A 22,655-nucleotide genomic window follows, 5' to 3' on the forward strand; every position below is an offset into this window, starting at 1 on the left:
AATGAGACTCTGAAACATGAATAGTATCATTTATACTGAAGGTGGGAGGGGAAAGAGAAAAAGAGAGTTGAGAAAAGCCCAACAGAGAAGGCACGAGGAAAAAAAAAAGTTTAATTAAAGTAGGAAGAGTAACTATTCATACCAATGTAATACATTAAATGAAGAAATGAATTTAAGCCACTCAATGTCTGGCATACAGCAAGCAATCAGTATTTAGTAGCTGTTATTATTATATTGTCATTTTGAACTTTGCACAAAGATGAAGTTAATATCCTCATTTCCTATTGAAAGAAATAAGAAAAATGTTATTGAGTGAAAGTTTTTCCATTTTTAACTTAGAATATCGTAAAGAGGGGATCAAACACATTCTTTATTTCTATAGCAGAATTAGCTACAGCATTCATGGAGAGGTACTCCGGTATCCTTTGAAGCTTATCCACATTACATATATAGAAACTACATTTTAATATACCCTTTCATGTGGGACTTTATATACTACCTATATTCATTTTCTTGCTACTCTATTATTCTAACCTTGCCTAAAACACAATACCTTCATTGCTAAGTTTAAGGAGAAACAGTCTCTATTTCTAATTTCCATTAGCCCTCAACTCTGTAGTAGATCTACAAGTTTATTTATCATAAAATCCACATCTCCATGCAAAATCAGTAATGTTTTTGAAAGCTAACAACTTTATCAAATAATAATATATATGCCATAAAAGTCATCCACTTTAAGTGTACAATACAATAATTTTTAGTATATTTAGTGTATTTTCGGAATCATGCAGCCATCACCAAAATGTAATCTTAAAACATTTCTAATACCCCAAAAAGAAACCTCATGTCCCGTAGAATCACTCTTCATTTCTCACCCCCGGCCTTAGAGACACTAATCTTCCTGTCCCTATATATTTCCCTAATCTGGACATTTCGTACAAGTGGAATTATGCAATATGTGTCCTTTCATGTCTGGTTTCTTCCACAGAGCATAACGTTTTGAGGCTAGTCAATGTTGAGGCATGTATCAGTACTTTCTTTTTTATTGTTTAATAGTATTCCATTATATATATATAACACACTTTGCTTATTCATTCACCAATTGGGCATTTGGATTATTCCACCTTTTCCTGTTTATGGATAGTACTTCTGTAAACATTTACATTTGTGTGGACCTTGGGTAGAAACCTAGGTGTGAAATTGCTGGGCTATGGTAATTCCATATTTCACATATTGAGAAATTGTCATATTATTTTCCGATAAAGTGGCTGCATCATTTTATAATCCCACTATTAGTGCATGAGGGTTTTAATTTCTTCAAGTTCTCACCAACGTTTGCTATTACCTCTTATTGAACATAATTATTCTAGTGGAAGTGAAGTGATACCTCATTGTGGTTTTGATTTGCATATTCCTAATGATGTTGAGTATTGTTTTATGTGCTTATAGGGCATTAAAATAGCTTTTTTAGAGAAGCATCTATTCAGATGCTTAGCTTATTTTAAAATTGAGTTCTCTTTTTATTATTGAGTTGTAAGAATTCTTCTGGATATAAGTCGCTTAATGATATATGATTTGTAAATATTTTCTCCACTATGTGGATTGTCTCTTTTTTTTTTTAACACTTTATTTATTTGAGATAGAGAGAAGGAGGGAGAGAGAGGGCACAGCAGGGGGAGGAGCAGTGGGAGAGGGATAAGCAGAACCCCCTGCTGAGTGGGAGCCTGATTCAGAGCTGGATCACAGGACCCCAAGATCATGACCTGAGCTGAAGTCAGATGCTTAACCGACTGAGCCATCCAGGTGCCCCCTATATAGACTTTGTTTGATTAAATCTCTTTAAATAGGAGACAATATTTTTAACAAAAATAATCTTTATTAATATAATTATCACAAGCACCTAATTATACTTCACAATCTTCTAATGTTAATTTCAAATACTAAATGCTAGAAAACGTCCAATGCTTATTGGTCCTGCCCAGGTTCTACAGTGAAGTAGATATAAGCAGATTCAGAAATGCTTCAAAGGAACACGTAGATTCGAGGAAAGAAGTCCACCTGATTTAGGAAGCTCACAGTACAAACATTATCCTATTTTTCTCTGGAGCCTACCGCTGGACGAGATAGAGTAATTAGGGAGGAGATCATCTGTGCCAAGATTACTATACCAGTGGAAGGCCTTTAGATCCCTGATCAAATAGAGCGAAGTTTATTCCAGGAAATCCCAAGTAGATAAAGTGAGAAGGGCTCAGTAAGATAAAACTATGGTTGGAGATCAAAACAAGAGCAATAGGGTACTTGGGAAGGACTAGTTGAGACCCAGATATGAACCGAAAGGCAAGGAGACTTTTGGCTGAAGACACTGGGCCACAGACTGGGGCTGCAGACGGACTCCGGTACAAAAGCCAAATTCTGCTGAGACCCAGCTACAGTGCCAAAGATGAGGATCTCCGCCACACCCTTAGCAAGGCAACAACAGACTTTGCAGTCAACACTCTGAAGAATACTTCTATCAAGTGGGCTTAAAGGACTCAGTACTTCTATTGCACATCATGCTAATTCAGAATAATGTTAGACAAAACTCAGTGTGTATTCATTCAACAAATATTTAATATTTTCTAGGCATGGGACTCCTGGGTGGCTCAGTGGGTTAAAGCCTCTGCCTTCGGCTCAGGTCATGATCCCAGCGTTGATAAAGTTCCACATCGGACTCCTTGCACAGCAGGGAGCCTGCTTCTCCCTCTGCCTCTGCCTGCCACTGTCTGCCTGTGCTCACTCTCTCTGACAAATAAATAAATAAAATCTTAAAAAAAAAATATTTGCTAGGCATTATACTAGAAGTTAAACCACGAGCACAAGCCAAGATTAAACAAACTCTGCCTTCATAAAGTTTACAGTCTAAAGAACTACAAATACAAACCAGCAGTTTAAAAGATCACAATTGTACTATTCAGAGCTGGGGAAGCATGGGGTCCTACAGCGAAAAATATTAGGAGCACTACCCCAGACTCAAGGAAGGGAAGAAGCCCAGGAAGGCAGTAGCTGCTGTGCACACAGGTGGGCTTGTAAAGACACATTAGACTGGAAGGAGGTCAGATCCTGCAATCTGACTGCAGATTGTATTTAAAAGCTTGATTTTCTGAATCATAAAATATACATTTTTTTCAAGAAGAAAAACTGTTTTAAAAGAAAACTCTTAAAAGTTGGCTTCGTTCTAAATAGTAATTAGCTTTACCCTTAATGTTCCTACTCTTGCTTAACCCTCTCACCATACCTACAAAAGTGTTCATTTAGATTTACTAACTTTCTTTTTGTTTAAATAGCATTACTCTTTTGATATGTACTAAAACTAATGATTTCCAGTTTTTAAAAAAAATTATAATTCAGAACACTTGTGTTTAGATCTTATTGTTTACACCAGTTATTCTCAATCCTGGGGTACATCAGAATCACCTGGGGAGCTTTTTAAAAAACACCTATGCCTGAGCCCTGCCCCAGACCAATTCAGTTAGTCTTTGTAGTAGGGCCTGCATATGGGTGCCTTATTTTTCCTTTTCCTGTGTGGAGTCAAGCTTGAGAAACATCGGTTTACACCACTATACTACCCTGGCTTTTACTCTGTGAAGGTATGGATAGTGGGAAATTAAGTCCTTCAGTAAAAATACTCTGCTATTAAGTTTCCATGGGGTGGGGAGAGAAGAAGATATACATAATGAAATAGGCTGGCATTAATGTAAATTTTACACAAATTGTACTTCTACTGTTAAGTCTATAAAACAATTTTTATTCATCATGGGGATTACCCACCCATACTTCAGTGCATTTAAATTTACTTATTTTTCTTAACTGAAAAGAAACCTACATGCTGTTTAGGTAAGAGACATTCATCATTTCTACTTTAACAGCTATATAGCTCATTATAAAACTGTTTATGTTTGTAAAGATTTAGACCTGAACAAGTAAAACGCTTTCCAGTTGTACTATGTGGCAAATTGTCCAAACAATTACTGCAGATGCAAGCACCATAAAGTGTATTGCCAAGGACACTGGTCGGTTAGATCCTATAAAAGAACAATTAGAGTCTTGAGGTAAAAATAATAGTAATGAGATGACAGTTACTAAAAAAGGCAGAAATTGCAATATAATAATTTAAATGTAAGTTTGTGGATAATGCTAATAGCTTAATGTGTTTGGAGTTTATCATGTGTTAAGAGAATGTTTCATACAAAAATACCACAACCTGGTCTTCATTTTTCCTGATTTGATATGTAAGTGAAGGCACTTGCTATCTTTGAGGATCAGCATTTTACACCGGTTTGCTTCATTTATATGTATATAAAGTTGATTTTATGAAAAAAATTTCTTTTTACATGTCTCAATTTACATAAGCTTATTCCATATGTATAATACTAATAGCCTATAGTCAGGATAATCAAAATAGTTGAAAATAAAAATAATGATAGATACAACTATTTAGTGCTTTTTAACTCCAATAACTCAAATGTTGAATTCCTTCTTTGATTAACTGTAGTACAACTCCATCTTCACTAAAACAAAATTTCAAGGCGGTGCGCCAGTGGAAAAAAATGGACCTAGAAAGATAGGAAATGAAACTCTGGGAAGCCAGAGAGCAGCCAGAAAAAGGAGAAAGGGATCCTTAACAGGTTTGGTGTCAAAGAGAAATGGTTTTCCTGCCTTTCCTGCATGAGACCATGTGGCTAGTTAGTGACTGGTATGCCCAAGAATCTATAGGGGGTGTAAGGAGCATGGGAATCTAATGCAAACAGAGGGGAAAGGTCCGTCACTTGAAACTGCTTCAAGTGTTGCCCTTGTGACTTTGTTCAGCATGGAGCCCTGTTCTCCCAAGTGTCTTCATGACTGACTCTCTTCACATCTCTGATCAACTGTCATTTTTTCAGTGATGTTCAATCTCTACTCATCCTTCTTATATGGTATTGCATTTTATACTCTCAATTGCACTTGCCATTTTCTGACATAACTTATTAATTCTTTAAGTTAATTAGTTATTAGTTTTCCCTCCCATTAGAATATCAGCTAACCAAGGAAAGAGATTGTCATTTTTTCACTAGTGTATCCCCAGTGTTTAGAACAATACCTGACACATAGTATATACTCAATAACACTTCTTAAATGCATGAAGACACTTTTGTCATTTCTCCAGTCACACGTGGTTTTTGGTTTTTGGTTTATTCTCTGTCAGTGCACAAGCTAAAGGGCACAATAAGAGATTTGCCACTGGTATCTTGATTTTTTTCTTTGAAGTTAACTAAGACCCATCCTTTCTCAATCTTGAGGGCATTGGTATTATAGAAGGAAGCATACTAGTGTAATTTTCATGTACCCATCCATAAGGACAAACATTGAGATGCCTGGATTAATCTTTCTCACTAAGTTAAAACATAAACCTTAGATTTTAAAGGAAGAATTTGAATCAACTAATTACAAAAGGAAATTTTCCCTGAACATGACCAGAGCAGTAAAATGAATCACTCATGAAATAGGTGTAAGAATACCTAAAAATGTGTGCCATCATACATACCTGCTTTTTATATTAAAGGTGACCTATAGCAAAATTAAGTAACTAATACTGATAATGATACTGATACTGATAAAATCTGTAGGGGCCCTGTGTGCCTCAGTCGTTGAGCATCTGCCTTCAGCTCAGGTCATGATCCCAGGGTCCTGGGACTGAGTCTCACATTGGGCTCCCTGCTCAATAGGAAGCCTACTTCTCCTTTTCCCATTCCCCCTGCTTGTGTTCCCTCTTTCACTCTCTTTCCCTCTGTCAAATAAATAAATAAAAATCTTTAAAAAAAAAAAAAGCTTTAATAAAAATAAATAAAATTAAAAAAGAATAAGACCTATATTTAACCATTCCAAATACAGAAAGAGATAGTAAAAAAATGGTTAAAAACAGAGTGCCTGGGTGGCTCAGTGGGTTAAAGCCTCTGCCTTTGGCTCAGGTCATGATCCCAGGGTCTTGGGATCAAGCCCCGCATGGGGCTCTCTGCTCAGCCTCTCTGCCTACTTGTGATCTCTGTCTGTTAAATAAATAAAATATTTTTTAAAATATTTTTAAAATATTTTAAAAACCTAGAAAAGTTTTCTAAACCATGAGACTCCCAAAACACAAGCAGAAGTACAGTGGTGTTCATAAGTGCCATAAGTAGTTTTTCAAGGCAATAAAGAATCTTTCATAAAACATGATTAGTGGAAAGCATATTAAGAGAGAAACATTTGGAAAATTATGCTCAACATTTACAATTATATCAATCCCATTTCTTATAGTTAGCAACCTAGTTCATAGTTTTCATTAATTTGCTCTGAAAATTTTCTGAATTAATATAACTAAAATACTACTTTATCCTTGAACAGGGAGACTAAAGTTCAAATTTCAGCCTAGCAAGAGTGTACAGTTCTTTTCCATCTTTGTTTTTCAAATTTGACTTTCACAATTCTGTCTGTTCTAGGCAATCTGATTGACTAATAAAATCCCCAAGTTGTCCTTTGTGCTGCCATTCCACACATATTTTTTACAGTCTGTAAATACTCCCCTGCTCTTTCTCCACCTACCCAAGTTTTACCATTTCAAGGTTAAGTTCTTCTGTGATGCTCTTCCTAATGAGGACAGCCTGCAGAACAGTCCTTTCTTTTTTTTTTTTAAAGATTTTATTTATTTATTTGACACAGAGAGAGATCCCAAGGAGGCAGAGAAGCAGGCAGAGAGAGAGGAGGAAGCAGGCTCCCCGCTGAGCAGAGAGCCCAATGCGGGGCTCGACCCCAGGATGCTGGGATCATGACCTGAGACGAAGGCAGCGGCTTAACCCACTGAGCCACCCAGGGGCCCCCAGAACAGTCCTTTCTTAAATGCCTATTGCTCTGTATCTCCTACAATTTTCTCTGAGTATGTGTACTTCTGTTTGGCATACGTTACACTGATAGCTAACTTTTCATGTATATAAATATATTCCTTAACAAAATTCATGCTTGAAGATAGAAGCTACCTAGAAGTGTCCTACACAAAATAAGAACCCTATTATTTCTTTATGAATAAGTGTCTTATTGAGGCATTATGGTTCAGAGCCATAGGAGATTAGAGAATTTAAATCACAAACCCAGTTTCTCCTCTTAAATATTTTCTGGACTTGATCAAATAAATCCCCGTTGCCTAAATTTCTTCTTATGTCAGATGGGGCTGGTGTTGCTTACTATAATGTATAAAGGTGAGCTAATGAGAAATAACTTTTTATCATTTAAGAAATGATGATAGATTTAAACCACATATTCCTTAAGCTTATATAATTAAAAGTTTCTAAATAAAAGACCAAAATAACATTAAAGTAGTAAATATTGTAGAATTATAGTTGTCAAAAAGGTTTAGTCCATACATGACATGAAAGTTCCTCCTAGTTTGGCAGCCAAGTTCTAACTAATGTAACAGATCCTTAGATACAAAATTAGATGAATGAAAGGAATTTCATATCTTAAGTGGTCAAGGAATTCTCTAGGAATTGGAGAAACACACACATACACACAACTGGCCTTTATAATCATGACAACATAATTTTATTTTATTTTTTTTTAAGATTTTATTTATTTATTTGACAGAGATCACAAGTAGGCAGAGAGGCAGGCAGAGAGAGAGAGAGGGAAGCAGGCTCCCTGCTGAGCAGAGAACCCGATGTGGGGCTCGATCCCAGGACCCTGAGATCATGACCTGAGCCGAAGGCAGCGGCTTAACCCACTGAGCCACCCAGGCGCCCCGACAACATAATTTTAAAAAGGATTTCCAAAAAATTAATTTCCTTAGAGGTTACAGTTAATCACAGACAAGCACATTCTATTGTACTAAAAAAAATAAATAACCCCCAATTTCTCAGCAGCTAAACCCTACCCAGAAAACATTTACTTCAGTCTCACAAAGACCATTTTCATTAGTAACCCATCTCCACTTGTTTATTGAAAATTAATTGGAAAACAACAAATTTAAATGGTAAAACTTTAATTTCCAGACAACTTCATTTAAAAACTTCTTTAAAAAATAGTAATAATTACTATTTACAAACTCTATGCCTTACCTACCTCAATAATACATTTTTACCTGGGTTGTAAACTTAGGTTTTACACTCTAAATTTCTTTAGGATATTAGGAAAATTATAGTAAAACTCTTAATGAAAACAGTGAGATGTTACTTGAGGGTGGTAGTGTAAGAATTAATTGCTATTCAGTATAGGGGAGCATCTTATTTTTGCCATAAGAAATACATACAAATATGTTTGTTTCCCAATTTTTACTGCCATAAGAAGAAAAATAATATAATTTTCAAAGTTTTAAAAAATATATTTTTTTAAGATTTTATTTATTTATTTGACAGAGAGAGAGATCACAAGCAGGCAGAGAGGCAGGCAGAGAGAGAGGAGGAAGCAGGCTCCCTGCTGAGCAGAGAACCCGATGCGGGGCTCGATCCCAGGACCCTAAGATCATGACCTGAGCCGAAGGCAGCGGCTTAACCCACTGAACCACCCAGGCACCCCAAAGTTTTAAAATTTTTTAAAAAATTAGAACATTATGATGTCTGATGACAGTACGACATCAGTTTGAGTTTAACATTTTCATAAGATATTTTGAATGTATTTTATATCCTACAAAATCAGCAATTAGCTCCAAACTAGAAAGTTACCATTGCTTAAAGTTTTCAAAAATTGAAGCTCTGGCCTATAAGAATCAATGCAACTGGACCCCACTGTTATATAGTTTTAAAACATAAGTATACAGGAATATGGGGAGTCAAGAGTTTTCATATTCTTCCTGCAACTCTTCTTTAAATCTAAAATTATATCCCAAAAAAATTGTAAACAGTGTTCATTAGAACGTAGCAGATCCATCACACTACCTTTTTGTAAGTTTTAAGGTTAAACATTTAAACACGTTGCATTACTCCTCTTAAATACTTTTGTTTTTTGTTTCCTGGAGGGGAAGGCCAAGAATGCAATCTCAAGACAGAGCTGACAGTACTGTATGACTTAAAAAAGTTTAGATTTAGGTACTCAGGAGGGATCTGGTAGGGGCAAAAGTCCTGGTCAAGAGAAGACATTAAGATAAAGAAAAACAGATAAGACAGCAGGCAAGCCCAGAATCCACAGGTGTCAGAATCAGGGAACACCATAGCAGCAGCAGTAGCACTACTATGAATATCGGCTGTGATCCTGGCCCTGGCAAGAAGGAAGGATGAATGACTCTGTTCTGATCAGTAGACATACAATATCTGCGTTTGGTCTTTTCATTATTCAGCCTATTAGATTTTTCTGGCTCTGGTTCCACTGGTCTGGACTGTTGTATGTAGAAAGTCAAAGGCTAACCAGTGAATATTTATTCTATTTGAGATGTTAAGATTACTTGTTATTACTTCAAAGTAATATTTTGGTGACTCCATGAATCAGCTCTTTAGAAGACTTAGGATAGAAGGAAAGACAATAATGAGAGTATCCCATCGTAGGCTATGTTAATTTATTTCTCAATATGATCTCTTGTTGATACCTTGATAACTGAAAGTAACCATCTAAATTTAGATTATCTATAAGATGTTAGAATGGTTAATGTGTTCATTTCTATATTTAATTTTGAGTCTATAGATAATACATGGTTATTGCAGAGACAAATTTCCTTTTTGTTTTTATGTTATGTAAATATAGTCTTTCTATATTTTATTCTATTTTTAATTTTTAAAGTAACTTTTATTTTTGATCCAATGAACAATCATTACTTCATGGCTATAGGATATAACGTGAGTATAGAATTAATAAGAACCAGCAAAAGAGAAATCAGTTATTATGTTGAAGTTTATTTGCATTGTGGGGAGAATGACTATGATTTTAAACAAAATATAGAATAAAGAAAGAAGAGTTAGGATTTGAGGAGAGATGCAACTTTGGTGTGAGACATTAAGGGAATTAACTTGCCACCTGGATATCCAGATGGAGATGTCCAGAAGACATCTGATTTTTAAAGATTGTGAAAACAATAAAAGCACTCATCATTAAAACTGTAACAAGTATAATTCATTCTTCAATTATTCAGAAGGTGCTTTTGGATTTTACTAGGCCTCAGGGTTATAAATGAAAAAACCAGTTGCCTTTAATATTAATTTTGAGAGCTTTTTATATGCAAATCCTTTATTAGTTACAGTGGGGAATAATTTTTAGACAAATACATCATTCCTGGCCTCAAGGAACTTGCAGACCAGTTGGGAAGATGAGACACACATAGGTTTTTTAAAGTGCAGAGAAAGGCCACCACTATAAATAACACCTTCGTAAACATTTTGACTAAACAGATAATAGAGGTCTGTGTGATGGAAGTCCTCTTCCTTCCAGACATATGAATATCTGATAAACAGGAAGTCTTTTGTTAAATGTTAATTTCTTTGCCTATAGATTAATTGCATCGGTTGCAAACATGGTAAACAACAATGCTTTCATTTAAGGAAAGCTATTTTATTTTGTACCCTTGAAGTAACTATTCCATGAAAAAATATTGCCAGAAATATTGTAATTTAAAGGAAGAATGACAAAGCAATATAAGGACAAAGGCAATCCTATAATATGGGTAAATCAGGAATCGGACTGGGAGCCTTGTTGAACTACATGAGTTTAATGAGATTTGTAGACAAATGTCTTAAATGTCCCTACAACTAGTATTACCTAAAAACTTGGTTTGCCAAAGTTAGCTTTAAATGAGATATTATTAATACAGAAAATAGAAAATATTAGAAAGCATAAGAACTATCTGAACAATGCGTTTCTTATGTGTATTACACACACATACACATGCACACAAACAAGGTTTAAGTAAAAAGCTGATATATACAGATGTGTGTGTTTTTTTTCCACACAAATTAAGAATAATTCAAATATAAATGGGCAGTATTACTTAACTACTCCCTAAGTTCAATTTACTAAATAAATTATGAACTGGATTGGCTTCCCAGTTCTCTGCACATATTCATTGATTAGAACAAATAGCTTTTAGTTAAAACTTATACACACACACACACACACACACACAGGTTCAAGAAATTTAACATATATTCATGTGAATTCCGCTTGTAGTTACTATATTAAACTTTCTACAAAATGATATAATTAGAACCAATTTAAGTTTCAGCTGATCTATATTACATTTGATTTTTACAAATTTATTCAAGATTTCTTTCAGTGTCTCATACAGTTAACATTCTTGAGTGAAATTTTATTAAAAATTATTATCTAAAAAATAAAAATAAAAAAATAAAAATTAGATATCTAGAATATAGTGTACATAGCTATTCTAAATTATTCATTATTTGTCTAAGAGTACTTTAAAAATTCTAACGGCTATCTTTTTTTTTTTTTTTAAGATTTTATTTATTTATTTGACAGAGACCACAAGTAGGCAGGGAGGCAGGCAGAGAGAGAGAGGAGGAAGCAGGCTCCCTGCTGAGCAGAGAGCCCAATGTGGGGCTCGATCCCAGGACCCTGGGATCATGACCTGAGCCGAAGGCAGAGGCTCTAACCCACTGAGCCACCCAGGCGCCCTAATGGCTATCTTTTTAGGTAGAATTGAGAAATAAGCTGAATAATCTTCTCAAATATTTTGAATTTTGTAACTTCTCTTCCCTCGGCCCCATAGAAAGTACAGTAATAACAACAATCCCTCCAGTACTCAGAACTCAAAACTAATGATGGCAGGATTGGGAGAGCTCCTTAGCTAGTCTGCTATTCCCTGCAGCCCCTGGAATGTTAGTGCCCGCAGTGCACAGTCTTTGTAATAGTCATGTCATTCCCCCTTCAGAGAATCTAGATGGCGGTGAGTTTTTTCCTCTCTCACTTTTGCATTAAATAATACAAACTAATTTTTACCGGTTAGAACCCCAGGGCAAAAATCTAAAGTTATTAGGTTGGTTTACCTGAAAAATAGAAACAGTCACAAAAACAATATGATTCTGCTTAACCTTGTAAGGATAGGGACTCCAACATTTAATTCAACTGAGAATCAGAGGAAGCAAATGACAAGATTAAAGACATAGAACAATATGAATGGCTACATAAAAAACCTAGAATTCCTGATAGAATACATTACTGAAGAACACAATCTTCCTAGAAGATGATTCAAAAGAGAATATATAACCATTTGGCTTGGGTAGTTTTTAAAATAATTCTGCCTCAAAGCAAAAAAACAGAATTAAGTGGTATTTTCTACAACAATGATTTATTGAAAATGATTCAGAAATCAATTGTTGTATTAACCCTGGAAACAACGATTGAACTTTATTTACACCAAACACAATAGTCTTATACACTCATTAGAATATGTATGAAGATTACACTTTTTTACTGCATATAAATGTGCTTTTTAAAATCTGTGTGCTATTTCTATTGGCAAATACCCAGAAGATTTAAGTTATAACAATACATTTTAAAATCTTCTGTAAGTATTTATCCTCAAAAGGAGATACTAGTAAGATGTGAGTATTCTTCCCAGCTTCATTTCATTATATGTCTTATGAAGCTAACATTTACCTACACAATTTTTTGTGATTTTTAATTGTGTGAAGACATCCACAGTAATTTTCAAGAATGAAAGTAAGTTTGGGGTTTTTCCTTACAGAGTTAGTCTATTTGATTTGTATCATGGCTTAAATCTATAAAACAAATCAGAATACTTTCAGTGTCAAATGGGTTATAAAATCTGTTTCACATAATTAAGAAAAGAATGTACTATTTGGCATGCTTTACAAATACAAATTTGGGGGATATTTTATCTTTTGGTAAGTAAAGGGGTAAGTAAAATTCAAGTCCACAACCACACATAGAGTAATCATTGTCTTATGATGGTAGCATTATTTCTCTTTGTGACTTGAATAGCACTTAAATGCAATACAGACAAACCATTTTCAGACCCCCTCTCCTCACCTGAGGGGGAAGGAGTAGCAAAATTACATAAGACAGCTTTGTTTAATGTACAACTGATCTCTCTCACCAAACAATGCCATAAAACAGTACAATTTAGGAATTACCATTTTGTCATAAAATCTTTAAATAGCAGGATGATATGATTAAGGCTTCAAAACCAGTTATTACTTACATAATAGATAATAACACTACCATGCCATTTATCCAAGTAAAACTATTAGAGAGGCAGAATAAAAACCTGAAAAGATTAGAGACATATGTCCTGAGAAGCTTTTTCTTTTTATATAGTGGTGAGGTACAGAGAATCCTTTAAAACAAAGGAATGACCGAAATGCGCTGGTGTATAATATATTTTCTTAGAGGAAAAGAGTTATGTAAAATTCAATTTCATCTTACAGGTGTAAAGTGATGATACGTAAAGTTGTGTGCAACTATCTCATTTATTTAGTCCAAAAGAACTATTTTAAGAACTATCTTAAGAAACATGTTATAGGTTGTTTTTTTTTTTTAAGTAGTGTTCAACTTATGAACAGGCAATGTTCCAAAAATTTTTGTAATCCAGAAATTGCTGGAATTTGGGAATTATTTTCCCTATAGCAGCAATGGCATAAGTTTCTCTGGTTAGTTAGTTTCTCTGGTTAGTGCTCCAAAGCTTGTTGACTCTACAATACAACTAATTTTGAAACTTTTTTTTAGCCTGGGTCCTGGCAGCAGAAATGATACAGTGGAAATAAAGCATTCCTCCACTAATTTTGAGTGTAGGACTAGTCATATAGAAGATTTTTAAAAGCAATATTTATCACCAATGCCATTATGAATATCTATGAAGTATCAGCAACTGGGACAGATGCTTATATATATTAGCTGATGTAGTTCTCATTGCACTTCTGCCAAGTAGAAATTATTAACCCTGTTTTGGCTTTTGTAAAGAGGACACAAAATATAATTTATCTAAATTGACACAGTAATTAATTAGACTGACAGCCCAGATCTGCCCCAATTTAAAGGGTGTGCTGTTTCCATTATGCTTCATTGTTTATGGACTCCACGTTTTCCCCTAAATACACACACACACACACACACACACACAAACATTCACACACACTCCAGACCCCCAGAGTCCTCATACTTCTATGGAACCCTTACTGCAAACTCTGTACTCAAACCTGGTTGTATCCCATAGTGCCCTCTCCTCTAAAACTATCCATTTCCATTGGCTCAATCCAAACTTAAAGCCCCTATGTGCAACCAACCTTCATCGGATTTAAGATAAAGATAGCCCCTGCCATCCTGAATGTGTCTGCATTTAAGGAAGGGGAGAGTGTGTGTGTGTGTGTGTGTGTGTGTGTGTGTGTGTGTGTACATGTATATAAAAATGTCAGGCATGGTTTCAAAATGAAGTGTCAGAGCATAGATCTTTTAAGTCTGCCAGTTTACTAAGCGGTCAGGCCCACCTCAGGTGTCTTCTCCTGAGTTCATTTATCCTGCATTATTCCTCTTGGGATTTGGGGGTAAAAACTTAGAACAGGGACAAGAGTCACAGTCAGCAAAGTTGGAAGAAGTTGAAAAACTAAATGTCCCAGTTCATAATCTTTCTTCCTCCTTCCTTCCTTCCTTCCTTCCTTTCTTTTTCTTTTTTTTTCCCCTTAGCCTTACTGGCTCAGAGTGCTTGGGCCCTATAAGAAATTTTTACAGGCTTGGGGTGCCTGGGTGGCTCAGTCTGTTAATGTCTGCCTTCAGCTTAGGTAATGATCCCAGGGTCCTGGGTTTGAGCCCCACATCAGGCTTTCCTGCTCAGCAGGGAGCCTACTTCTCCCTCTATTTCTGCTGCTCCCCCTGCTGGTGCGCTCTTTCTCACTGTCAAATAAAAAAATAAATAAAATGTAAAAATAACAATAAATAAAAATGATAATTTTTACAGGCTTGCAGATGGGCTTCCGGTGGGAAGTTAAAGTTGGAGATCCAGAAGATCCATGTAAGCAATGGGATCCATAGTGATTCCCTTCAGCTAGAACTGGAGAAACACCCTGAATGATGAGACTCTCGTTTCCCTTCTCTTAGAAAAAGTTGCAAAACTACACCAAGGAGTCTAGGCTTCTGGGGTATGGATTTATAGAAAACCAGGAAGCCACAAAGCCCTGGTAGATCTCCAAGGAAACTAAGCTTCTTGGCTCCTTGCTGTCAACCAGCTGGCAGCTTCCAAATGGTCCTCTTGACAGGTCCTGTGCAGCTGCATTTTATGTTTCCATATGGCCTTGCCAGAGGTCCCCACCTTAAGCAGACCTGGCTTCCACAATTAGTACGGACTCACAACAAGTTAGTTATGGAATACATTAACTCCTAAAGGCCTCGTGGGGCTATTTACACCTCTTTGGACTATTTCCAGGATCCCAGATTATACTGTAAGTGTAAATTAAGGAAGTCTCACAATCCAATGGCTCTGACTGGAACATGCCCCATTACCATATCTTATGCTTCATTTTCCAGTGCTTTTCTTGGCCTCGTTTTAGCGATTTTTACCACCCTGAAAGGTAAACTCTCTGTAATCTTAAAATCATGCTTTAGAATGTATTTCTCTCTTTTCCCTTCTTGAATATGCCTGGTTCTGTTTCTCAGGTACAAAAATTGAAGACTGATCAATTTTCTCCTTCGGCATTAAAGTCTTTCAGGGATTTATTTGCATTCACCTGGCCAAGTTATAAATACCATCCAACACCTATATCATGCCATTTCTTTATTTAAAATAATAAATTGGTTTCACTTAATAAAATACAAAACCAGATGAAGTCAGTCTGTGTACCCAGTGGTTGGAAACATACATTTAGCAGCTGGTGAGGGGAAAAAAAGATCACTCCCCTAGCCCATGCACGAGATCAGTTATAGATCACATATTCTAGAAAACCTGAAACATAATGTAAATGGTTCTTATTTTAATTTTTATCCATGGCTTCCCTTGTATACCCAAAGTATTGGAGTTGATATTCTTTCTCTGTCCCTTTCTCTGCTCTCAGTCCCTGTGAGGACTTTTTTCTTGGGACCTCTCTTCATCTTCACAGGGTCATATTTCTAGCCATGTTTCTCATGGATACTGGTGCCTAACAACACACAGGTCCTTAATAAACACTTGTTGAATGAGTTTTGAAACCTGAACAAGGTAGACTATTATATCTGGAAAAATAATGCAAGTCGGGGCGCCTGGGTGGCTCAGTGGGTTAAGCCGCTGCCTTTGGCTCAGGTCATGATCCCAGGTCCTGGGTTCGAGCCCCACATCGGGCTTTCTGCTCGGCAGGGAGCCTGCTTCCTCCTCTCTCTCTGCCTGCCTCTCTGCTTACTTGTGATTTCTCTCTGTCAAATAAATAAATTAAAAAAATCTAAAAAAAAAAATAATAATAATGCAAGTCCAAGAATCAGAAATTAGTTAGCTGAACAAGGTTTGATAATGATTATGGCAATTATAGGTGGTTTTGATGACTACTTCATATGTGCCCAGCACTGCACTAAAAGCTTTAAGAATATCTAATTTTATATTAATTGAGTCATCACAATATCAGGCATCATTACCCCTATTTTAAAGATGAATAAACTGAGGTGTTGAGAAGTAAAGTAGTATGTCCACAATCACGTAGCTATAAATATATATTTTACTGGGGTGAATACACAAGTCTGTTCAATGCCAAACTTCATGCCTTTTTTATCCCTTCCCATCTGGTTCTCCGTTTTATAATCTAGTAAGTGTGGAATATTTAATAGTCATTAAGATAACCAGTTAAAAAAAAAAGATAACCAGTTTTAAGACTTTTCAGATATAAGGTGACATACATCTCAAGAAAAGGTAGAATTTAATTAGTTTTGCTAATTGATTGAAGTCCTGCAAGAGATCAAAAGGTGGTTCTCCAATGCTAAAAACTTAGGAACCTTGGAAAGAAAGAAGGAAGAGACTCTGGGGCAGGTTGAGGCTTTTTAGGGTTTCGGGGATTCATCTAAACTAAAGTTAGCCTTGTCTTTTTTATACTGGTTAACATTTACTGACCATTTACTATGTTCCAGATACTGTACCAAAAGTTTATATGTATTATTTCATAGAAATCTCAACCAACCCTCTAAGATAATACAATTGTTAGTCCTAACTAACAGATGAAGAAACCAAGCTTAACTTGCCCAAATTCATACAGTTAGCATGGTGGAACTTGGACCCAAAGCCAGATATGTTTAACTTTGAAGCCCATAATTTTAACTGCTTCTGAATGCTATTTTTAGCTTATTTATTCATGTACATTTAAGGTAACTCCTATTAATGTCATTTATTTCTTTTGGTCATTTATTTTGAAATAAAGCCCATGGGATGAGGATCAGAAATATGCTTAGTTTGTTTGCTAGCACATACACCTGTGCCCTGTCTGTGGTGACACTTATCGAGTATCTCCTGATGCGTGCCTTTCGGTGCAATTAAATACCTCTGGGTCACTCTCAGTCACATGCCTACAAGTAACAAACTCTGCATTCCTCTCCCTAGTCTAGATATTTATTTCTGTCAAAGTGGATGGGTTAACAAACATAAAAGAAAATAGACAACCTCATCAATGTAGAGATATACAAACTCTGACCTGAAAAAAATCTCCATAGAAAAAGTGTAGTGCGAATAAATTCGTTCTGAACTTATTACAAGGGATTATTGACACTTTCAGAAGATAAAATCTTTAGGACCCTGATAGCAAATTAACTTTGGTATTAAGAGGAATTCAAGTTGTATGTTACTGTCTACATTAGGACAGCTTATTTTCACTTTAACTCTGAGTTATATAACACATTATTGTTAATTACTTGCATGTATGAAGCAAAGATCCATATAAATTTCTCTTCTGTATTTATCTGTTGGAAGAAGTGACCTCCAAATTAAGCTATGGAGGAAGTGTGGAAACACTCAAAAAAGACACATTTAAATTATGCAACTCTTTGGAGGGAGGAGGATATTTTCGAAGCTGTAATTTTTTGATCAAATAAGTATTAGTTCACTTTTATTTTAGCCAAGTATACGTTTTGTAAAATAACACTAATAAGGTGTGCTATTTTTCCCCAACTAAATTCTTCACAATGAAATCCAACTGCAATATTCATTTAGAAATTTGATAATGCTCTCTTGTGTGAGTTTTAGGAATATTTGAAACCCCATTGCATATAAATTATATCATGGAAAAGCTGTATAAATATTCTATTATGGCACATGCTGTTCTAAGGATCTGTCAGGATTTCCTTTATACACTCCATTTTGAGTGGTATATAAATCAGATGTAAAAATTCATGTTGGACTGAAACTCAGCACAAAAGGCCTCCTCCAGAGGCAAATGCTTTTTTCAAAATGTGGTTTGAATTATGTTGGTCATTTTTAAGTTATAGAAGTGCAGAAAATGTATTTGTGGTTTTGAAGGAGAGAGATTTTTTCCATTTTTATAACTCATTAGGAAACTTTACAGGCCTTCAGACCATTTTGTGGTTTAGTTCTTCTCAGGTTTTTCCCCAAAGCAATATTAAAACTTGAATGGTGTCCGCTATGAATCCAGTGATTACTGTTCTGAATACAAGTGTCTGTATGGATATATATAGTTATACATATCTTACAATAGAAGAAGTTCCAATAATATCATGAGTTGGGTAGATATGAGGCCTATCAATGCCCATTTTTGTTCTTGGTATCAAGTCAACTTTGGCCTATCAAAGGAATCCTGTTTTTATCATAGTTCAGTATGTATTGCTTGTATTTTAAAGCTGCATCTTTAACTTTAGAACAGTCCTCTGAGTTAAACACTCCTTCTATTAGCTCTTTGACAATAAGGCTGTGACTTTTCTAAATTTTGCTTTTCTCTAGCAGAGAGAATAAGTTGCAACATGTTTAATAGCTATTCATTGATGATCATCTCTTTTGTAAAATATTTAATGTGTATGTGTATATAAATTAAATAATGTTGAGTTTATTTTGCCTATATAGCTAACATGTTGCTGAGTAATTTCATAAACATCTAAGTTATTATTTTAGCACATGTAGAGATTATGGTTATATTATTCTCTTAATAGCATCAGTTAAGATCTGAGAAAGTTTTATTTGGACTAAAAGTTGGCAAAATTCACAAAGTTGAGTAACCCAATCTTTCAAAAGACTTTAAAGGGTAATGAAAATAGAAATATTTTATATGATTGAATTGCTTCCACCTATGTTATATTTAGTTCATTAATGCATTAGACTAACACACTTAGTAGTTTCTATTTACTGTCCTATCATAGATCAAGGCACTAAAGCATAAAGAGGCTAAAATTTTTTTCAATGTCATTCCTTATGCTTTTATTGAATTATTCTTAGAATCTCAGAGTCTTGATTCATAGTACAGTTCCCTCTTCATCATATTACAGTATTTCTGGTACAGTTGCTAGAATCTTTAGGTCTAGTAACAGGATGGACCACCCACAGGACAATCCAACCTTTGCCTGTGACTTGTGGAGACATGTGGACTTCCCACAGAGACATTTTGAGGAGCAGAAGGGATCTATCTCCTCCTGGATGTTTTATCTCCTAACCCAGTGTCATGGAAATAGAAAGGGCTGAATGCAGTTTTATTTTTTTTTATATTAACAGGAGAGCAGGGTTACTAATGAGGAATCATATCCCAAATCTCTAATCTATAAAGCTGAATATACTTACTTCTATTTGGGTCATTTTTTTAAATTCTGCTCCATTTGCTTTTACTAACTTATACTACTTTGTGTTCTATAATGTTATATTTGGTTATAATGACAAAATTTTATGTGTAATTTATACATTTATATATATTATTTATACATTCATATTCTTTTGTCTTTCTCTTGGTTTGTCATTAAAGTCATACATCTTATGATTTACCTTAACATGTACTCCAAACAGCCCTATATGACCCGATCATTAAGAAGTTTGGGGGGAAACTTATGAATTTCTGAGCACTAAGAGCATTTTGAAACACAGTTTTATGCTAATCAGAAATATTTTGAAATACACCACAGACCTTTAAAACCCACTGAAAATAAATATACTATAAATTTCAAAGTGAAGTTGTACATGTTAAGAATCTAGATTCCATGATTTGAACTTAACAATTCGTAAGTCATTAGGCAAGCCATCTGTACATTGTGCTCCCCTCCTCCCCCATCTACTATATTATACCCATACTTTTCCTTGCCTTTGGAGAGCTAACATGGTGCTATTATTTGAATAGCACTGACCTTGTTAAAGCCTAGCACCATTGTTTTGTGTATAATGACCAGTATATTTTTAAGCAGAATGGCTATTTCTTACAACACATGTAATAAGAATGACATAAAAAGACTTATTAAAAGATTATAAAAAGATTATGAAGAGTAAAGAATGTTAAGATAGATTCTCACCTTGATTTTACCTTTAAACAGCCTTTTATTTGTCTGTTAGGAACTTCTTCCCGTGGTTTTACAGGTTCCGGCTCTTGTTCTTTCTTTTGACAAATCAGTATGTAATTTGTGCCATTATTATTTGACCAAAATGTACCAACAGAAGTTTCATAACGTATACAAAACTCAACTTTACTGCCATCTTTTTGATAAGGGGGAACCAATAAAATCTTAAAGGAGAACTGGTCAGTTTCACCATCACAGGAATTTGGGACATATTCTGCTAAAATGTCATAATGTGTCTGCCAGTCATCCAAGGACATTCTCACATATACTAACTTCTCGAAAGAAATATTCAAAACTCGAATAATGCCCTTCATACTTGTAGACCCAGGAGGATACTCGGTTGACTCCAGTATTGCTTTCTGTACTTGAAGTTGCTGCATAAGATCTTCTTTTGAAGAAGGCAAATTAAATAGTGGAGACAAAACATATTCTTCTGTGTGAAAAATGTCCTTCCTTAAGTCAAAACCAGTTGAAACACTCGGTAAATCCCAGCAATCAAATTCTTTGACAGACACAAGATTGAATCCAAAAGTGTCGGCAAATGAAACTCTTCTTGCACCTGAAGATGGAGTGTCCAGGTATATATCTTCAGAAGAATCAGAACCTCGTCTACTAGGTTGAGGGGAGAAGCCAGGTTTGAAGGTAGTTTTAACTTCCTCATCTTCGGAAAGAGAATCAGATAAATTAGGAACTTCTAAAAAGTTATCTTTGCTAATCTGTCTAGGTTCTTCAGAAGGCTCCATTGGACTCTCTGATATCAAATAAGGGAAGACTGTACAACTAGTAGAGGCTGATATTTGAGATACTGAGGCTTAAAATAAGTATTATGTTACAGTTGACATTGCAGAAAGGAGTCATCTCTATAAATAGGTCCAATGGCGTGTAAACTATGCTAGCTTGCCTCCAAAGGCCTTTAATATGATAGCATCCATGTTACTTTCACAAGTATGTTTCAGAGTTCGCTCTCAGTTTTTAAAGTTACATCTGTTTGAGGTGATTTCCAAAAAGACATTTTAAATAATTTTTTGCTGTGTTGAAAAATCTGAATTTAGAATTTAAAAAAATTGTTTTAACCAGTTGATCTTAAAAACAAAAACATGGACCACTTATTTGAAAAGAAAATAAAAGTAGTATCCCATACTAATACATAGTTTTGAGCTAAATCAATCCATTGAAGCAGACAAGGACAGATAGGAGAACAGAAGAACATCTATAGAATGGGGGAAAATCCAGTGCCTGATAATAATGATAGCTACTATGTAACAGGGGTTGACAATGTAAAATGTGAACTATAAAAGTGTTAGATAAAGGTTCTAGGAGTCTTGAAGAAATATGATTTAGAAGAAGAAGTTATCATTTGAAATAAACCATGAAGGGTAGTTAGAATATAGACATGCAGGGCTGGAATGAGGTGGATTTTCCAGGTGGAAGAAATGGCCTGAGCCAAGGCCTAGAACAAATAGTTAGTCAAATCTGTTATTTTAAACATTAGTAAGTTTCTTTTAATTAACTTATGGAAAAATATACAAGTAATGTGTTATTGCCTTGAAAATATAGATGGGCAATGGTAGGCCTGGCCTAGGAGTGAAATATTTATGTAGAATAAAATGTTCATCTCTAGCAAACTGCCATTTTATGCCCACAAAACAGAAGTTAATACCATGACATCTTGGAATTTGATGAGTTTTAAAGTGTGAGCTGCCCTGTTTAGACCACCATATTTTTTGTGTTAATGTAAAATCCACTGGGGAAATGACAATCAGGTAAATACCTATAAAAAGTTTTAAACAGACATGTGCTTTGACCCTGAAATATCCCAACTAGAAATTTACCCTATCAGTATATGTATGAAAAAATAAATATAAATATATGTTTACAACAGAATTGACTATTTTAAAAACTTTAGAAACTACTCAGAAATCAACCCAAAGGAAACTGGATAAATAATGTGACACCCATACAATAAAATGTTATATAGTCATTAAAAAGGCTAAAGTACCACTTTATGTATTGACACAGAAAGATAACCGAGATAAATGGCTAAGTGAAGAAAGAAAATGTGCACAATATGTTCCTAGAATATTCCTGGAAAGACACAGAAGAAATTGTTAGCAGTGGATAATTCCGATCGTAGAGTCTGGAGGTCATAGGGGAAGGGAGATTCCTATTCTTCATTCAATTAATTAAACTGTGAAAGGTGATTAATTTTTTTTTAAAGAGCTGCCTAACAG

General features: G+C 35.1%; 1 protein-coding gene across 1 annotated transcript in view; it reads right to left on the reverse strand.

Annotated features, from left to right (window-relative positions):
• The window catches only part of PPP1R3A (protein phosphatase 1 regulatory subunit 3A), a 40,591-nt gene extending 19,390 nt beyond the window's left edge, over window positions 1-21,201 (reverse strand). Inside the window, exon 1 of the mRNA XM_047695224.1 lies at window positions 20,380-21,201. Coding sequence (XP_047551180.1) covers window positions 20,380-21,167 — 788 coding nt within the window. The 5' untranslated portion in view covers window positions 21,168-21,201. The remainder of the gene's footprint in view (window positions 1-20,379) is intronic.
• Window positions 21,202-22,655: the final 1,454 nt, after the last annotated feature.

The sequence above is a fragment of the Lutra lutra genome, chromosome 11 (assembly GCF_902655055.1).
Source record: "Lutra lutra chromosome 11, mLutLut1.2, whole genome shotgun sequence".
Classification (NCBI taxonomy): domain Eukaryota; kingdom Metazoa; phylum Chordata; class Mammalia; order Carnivora; family Mustelidae; genus Lutra; species Lutra lutra.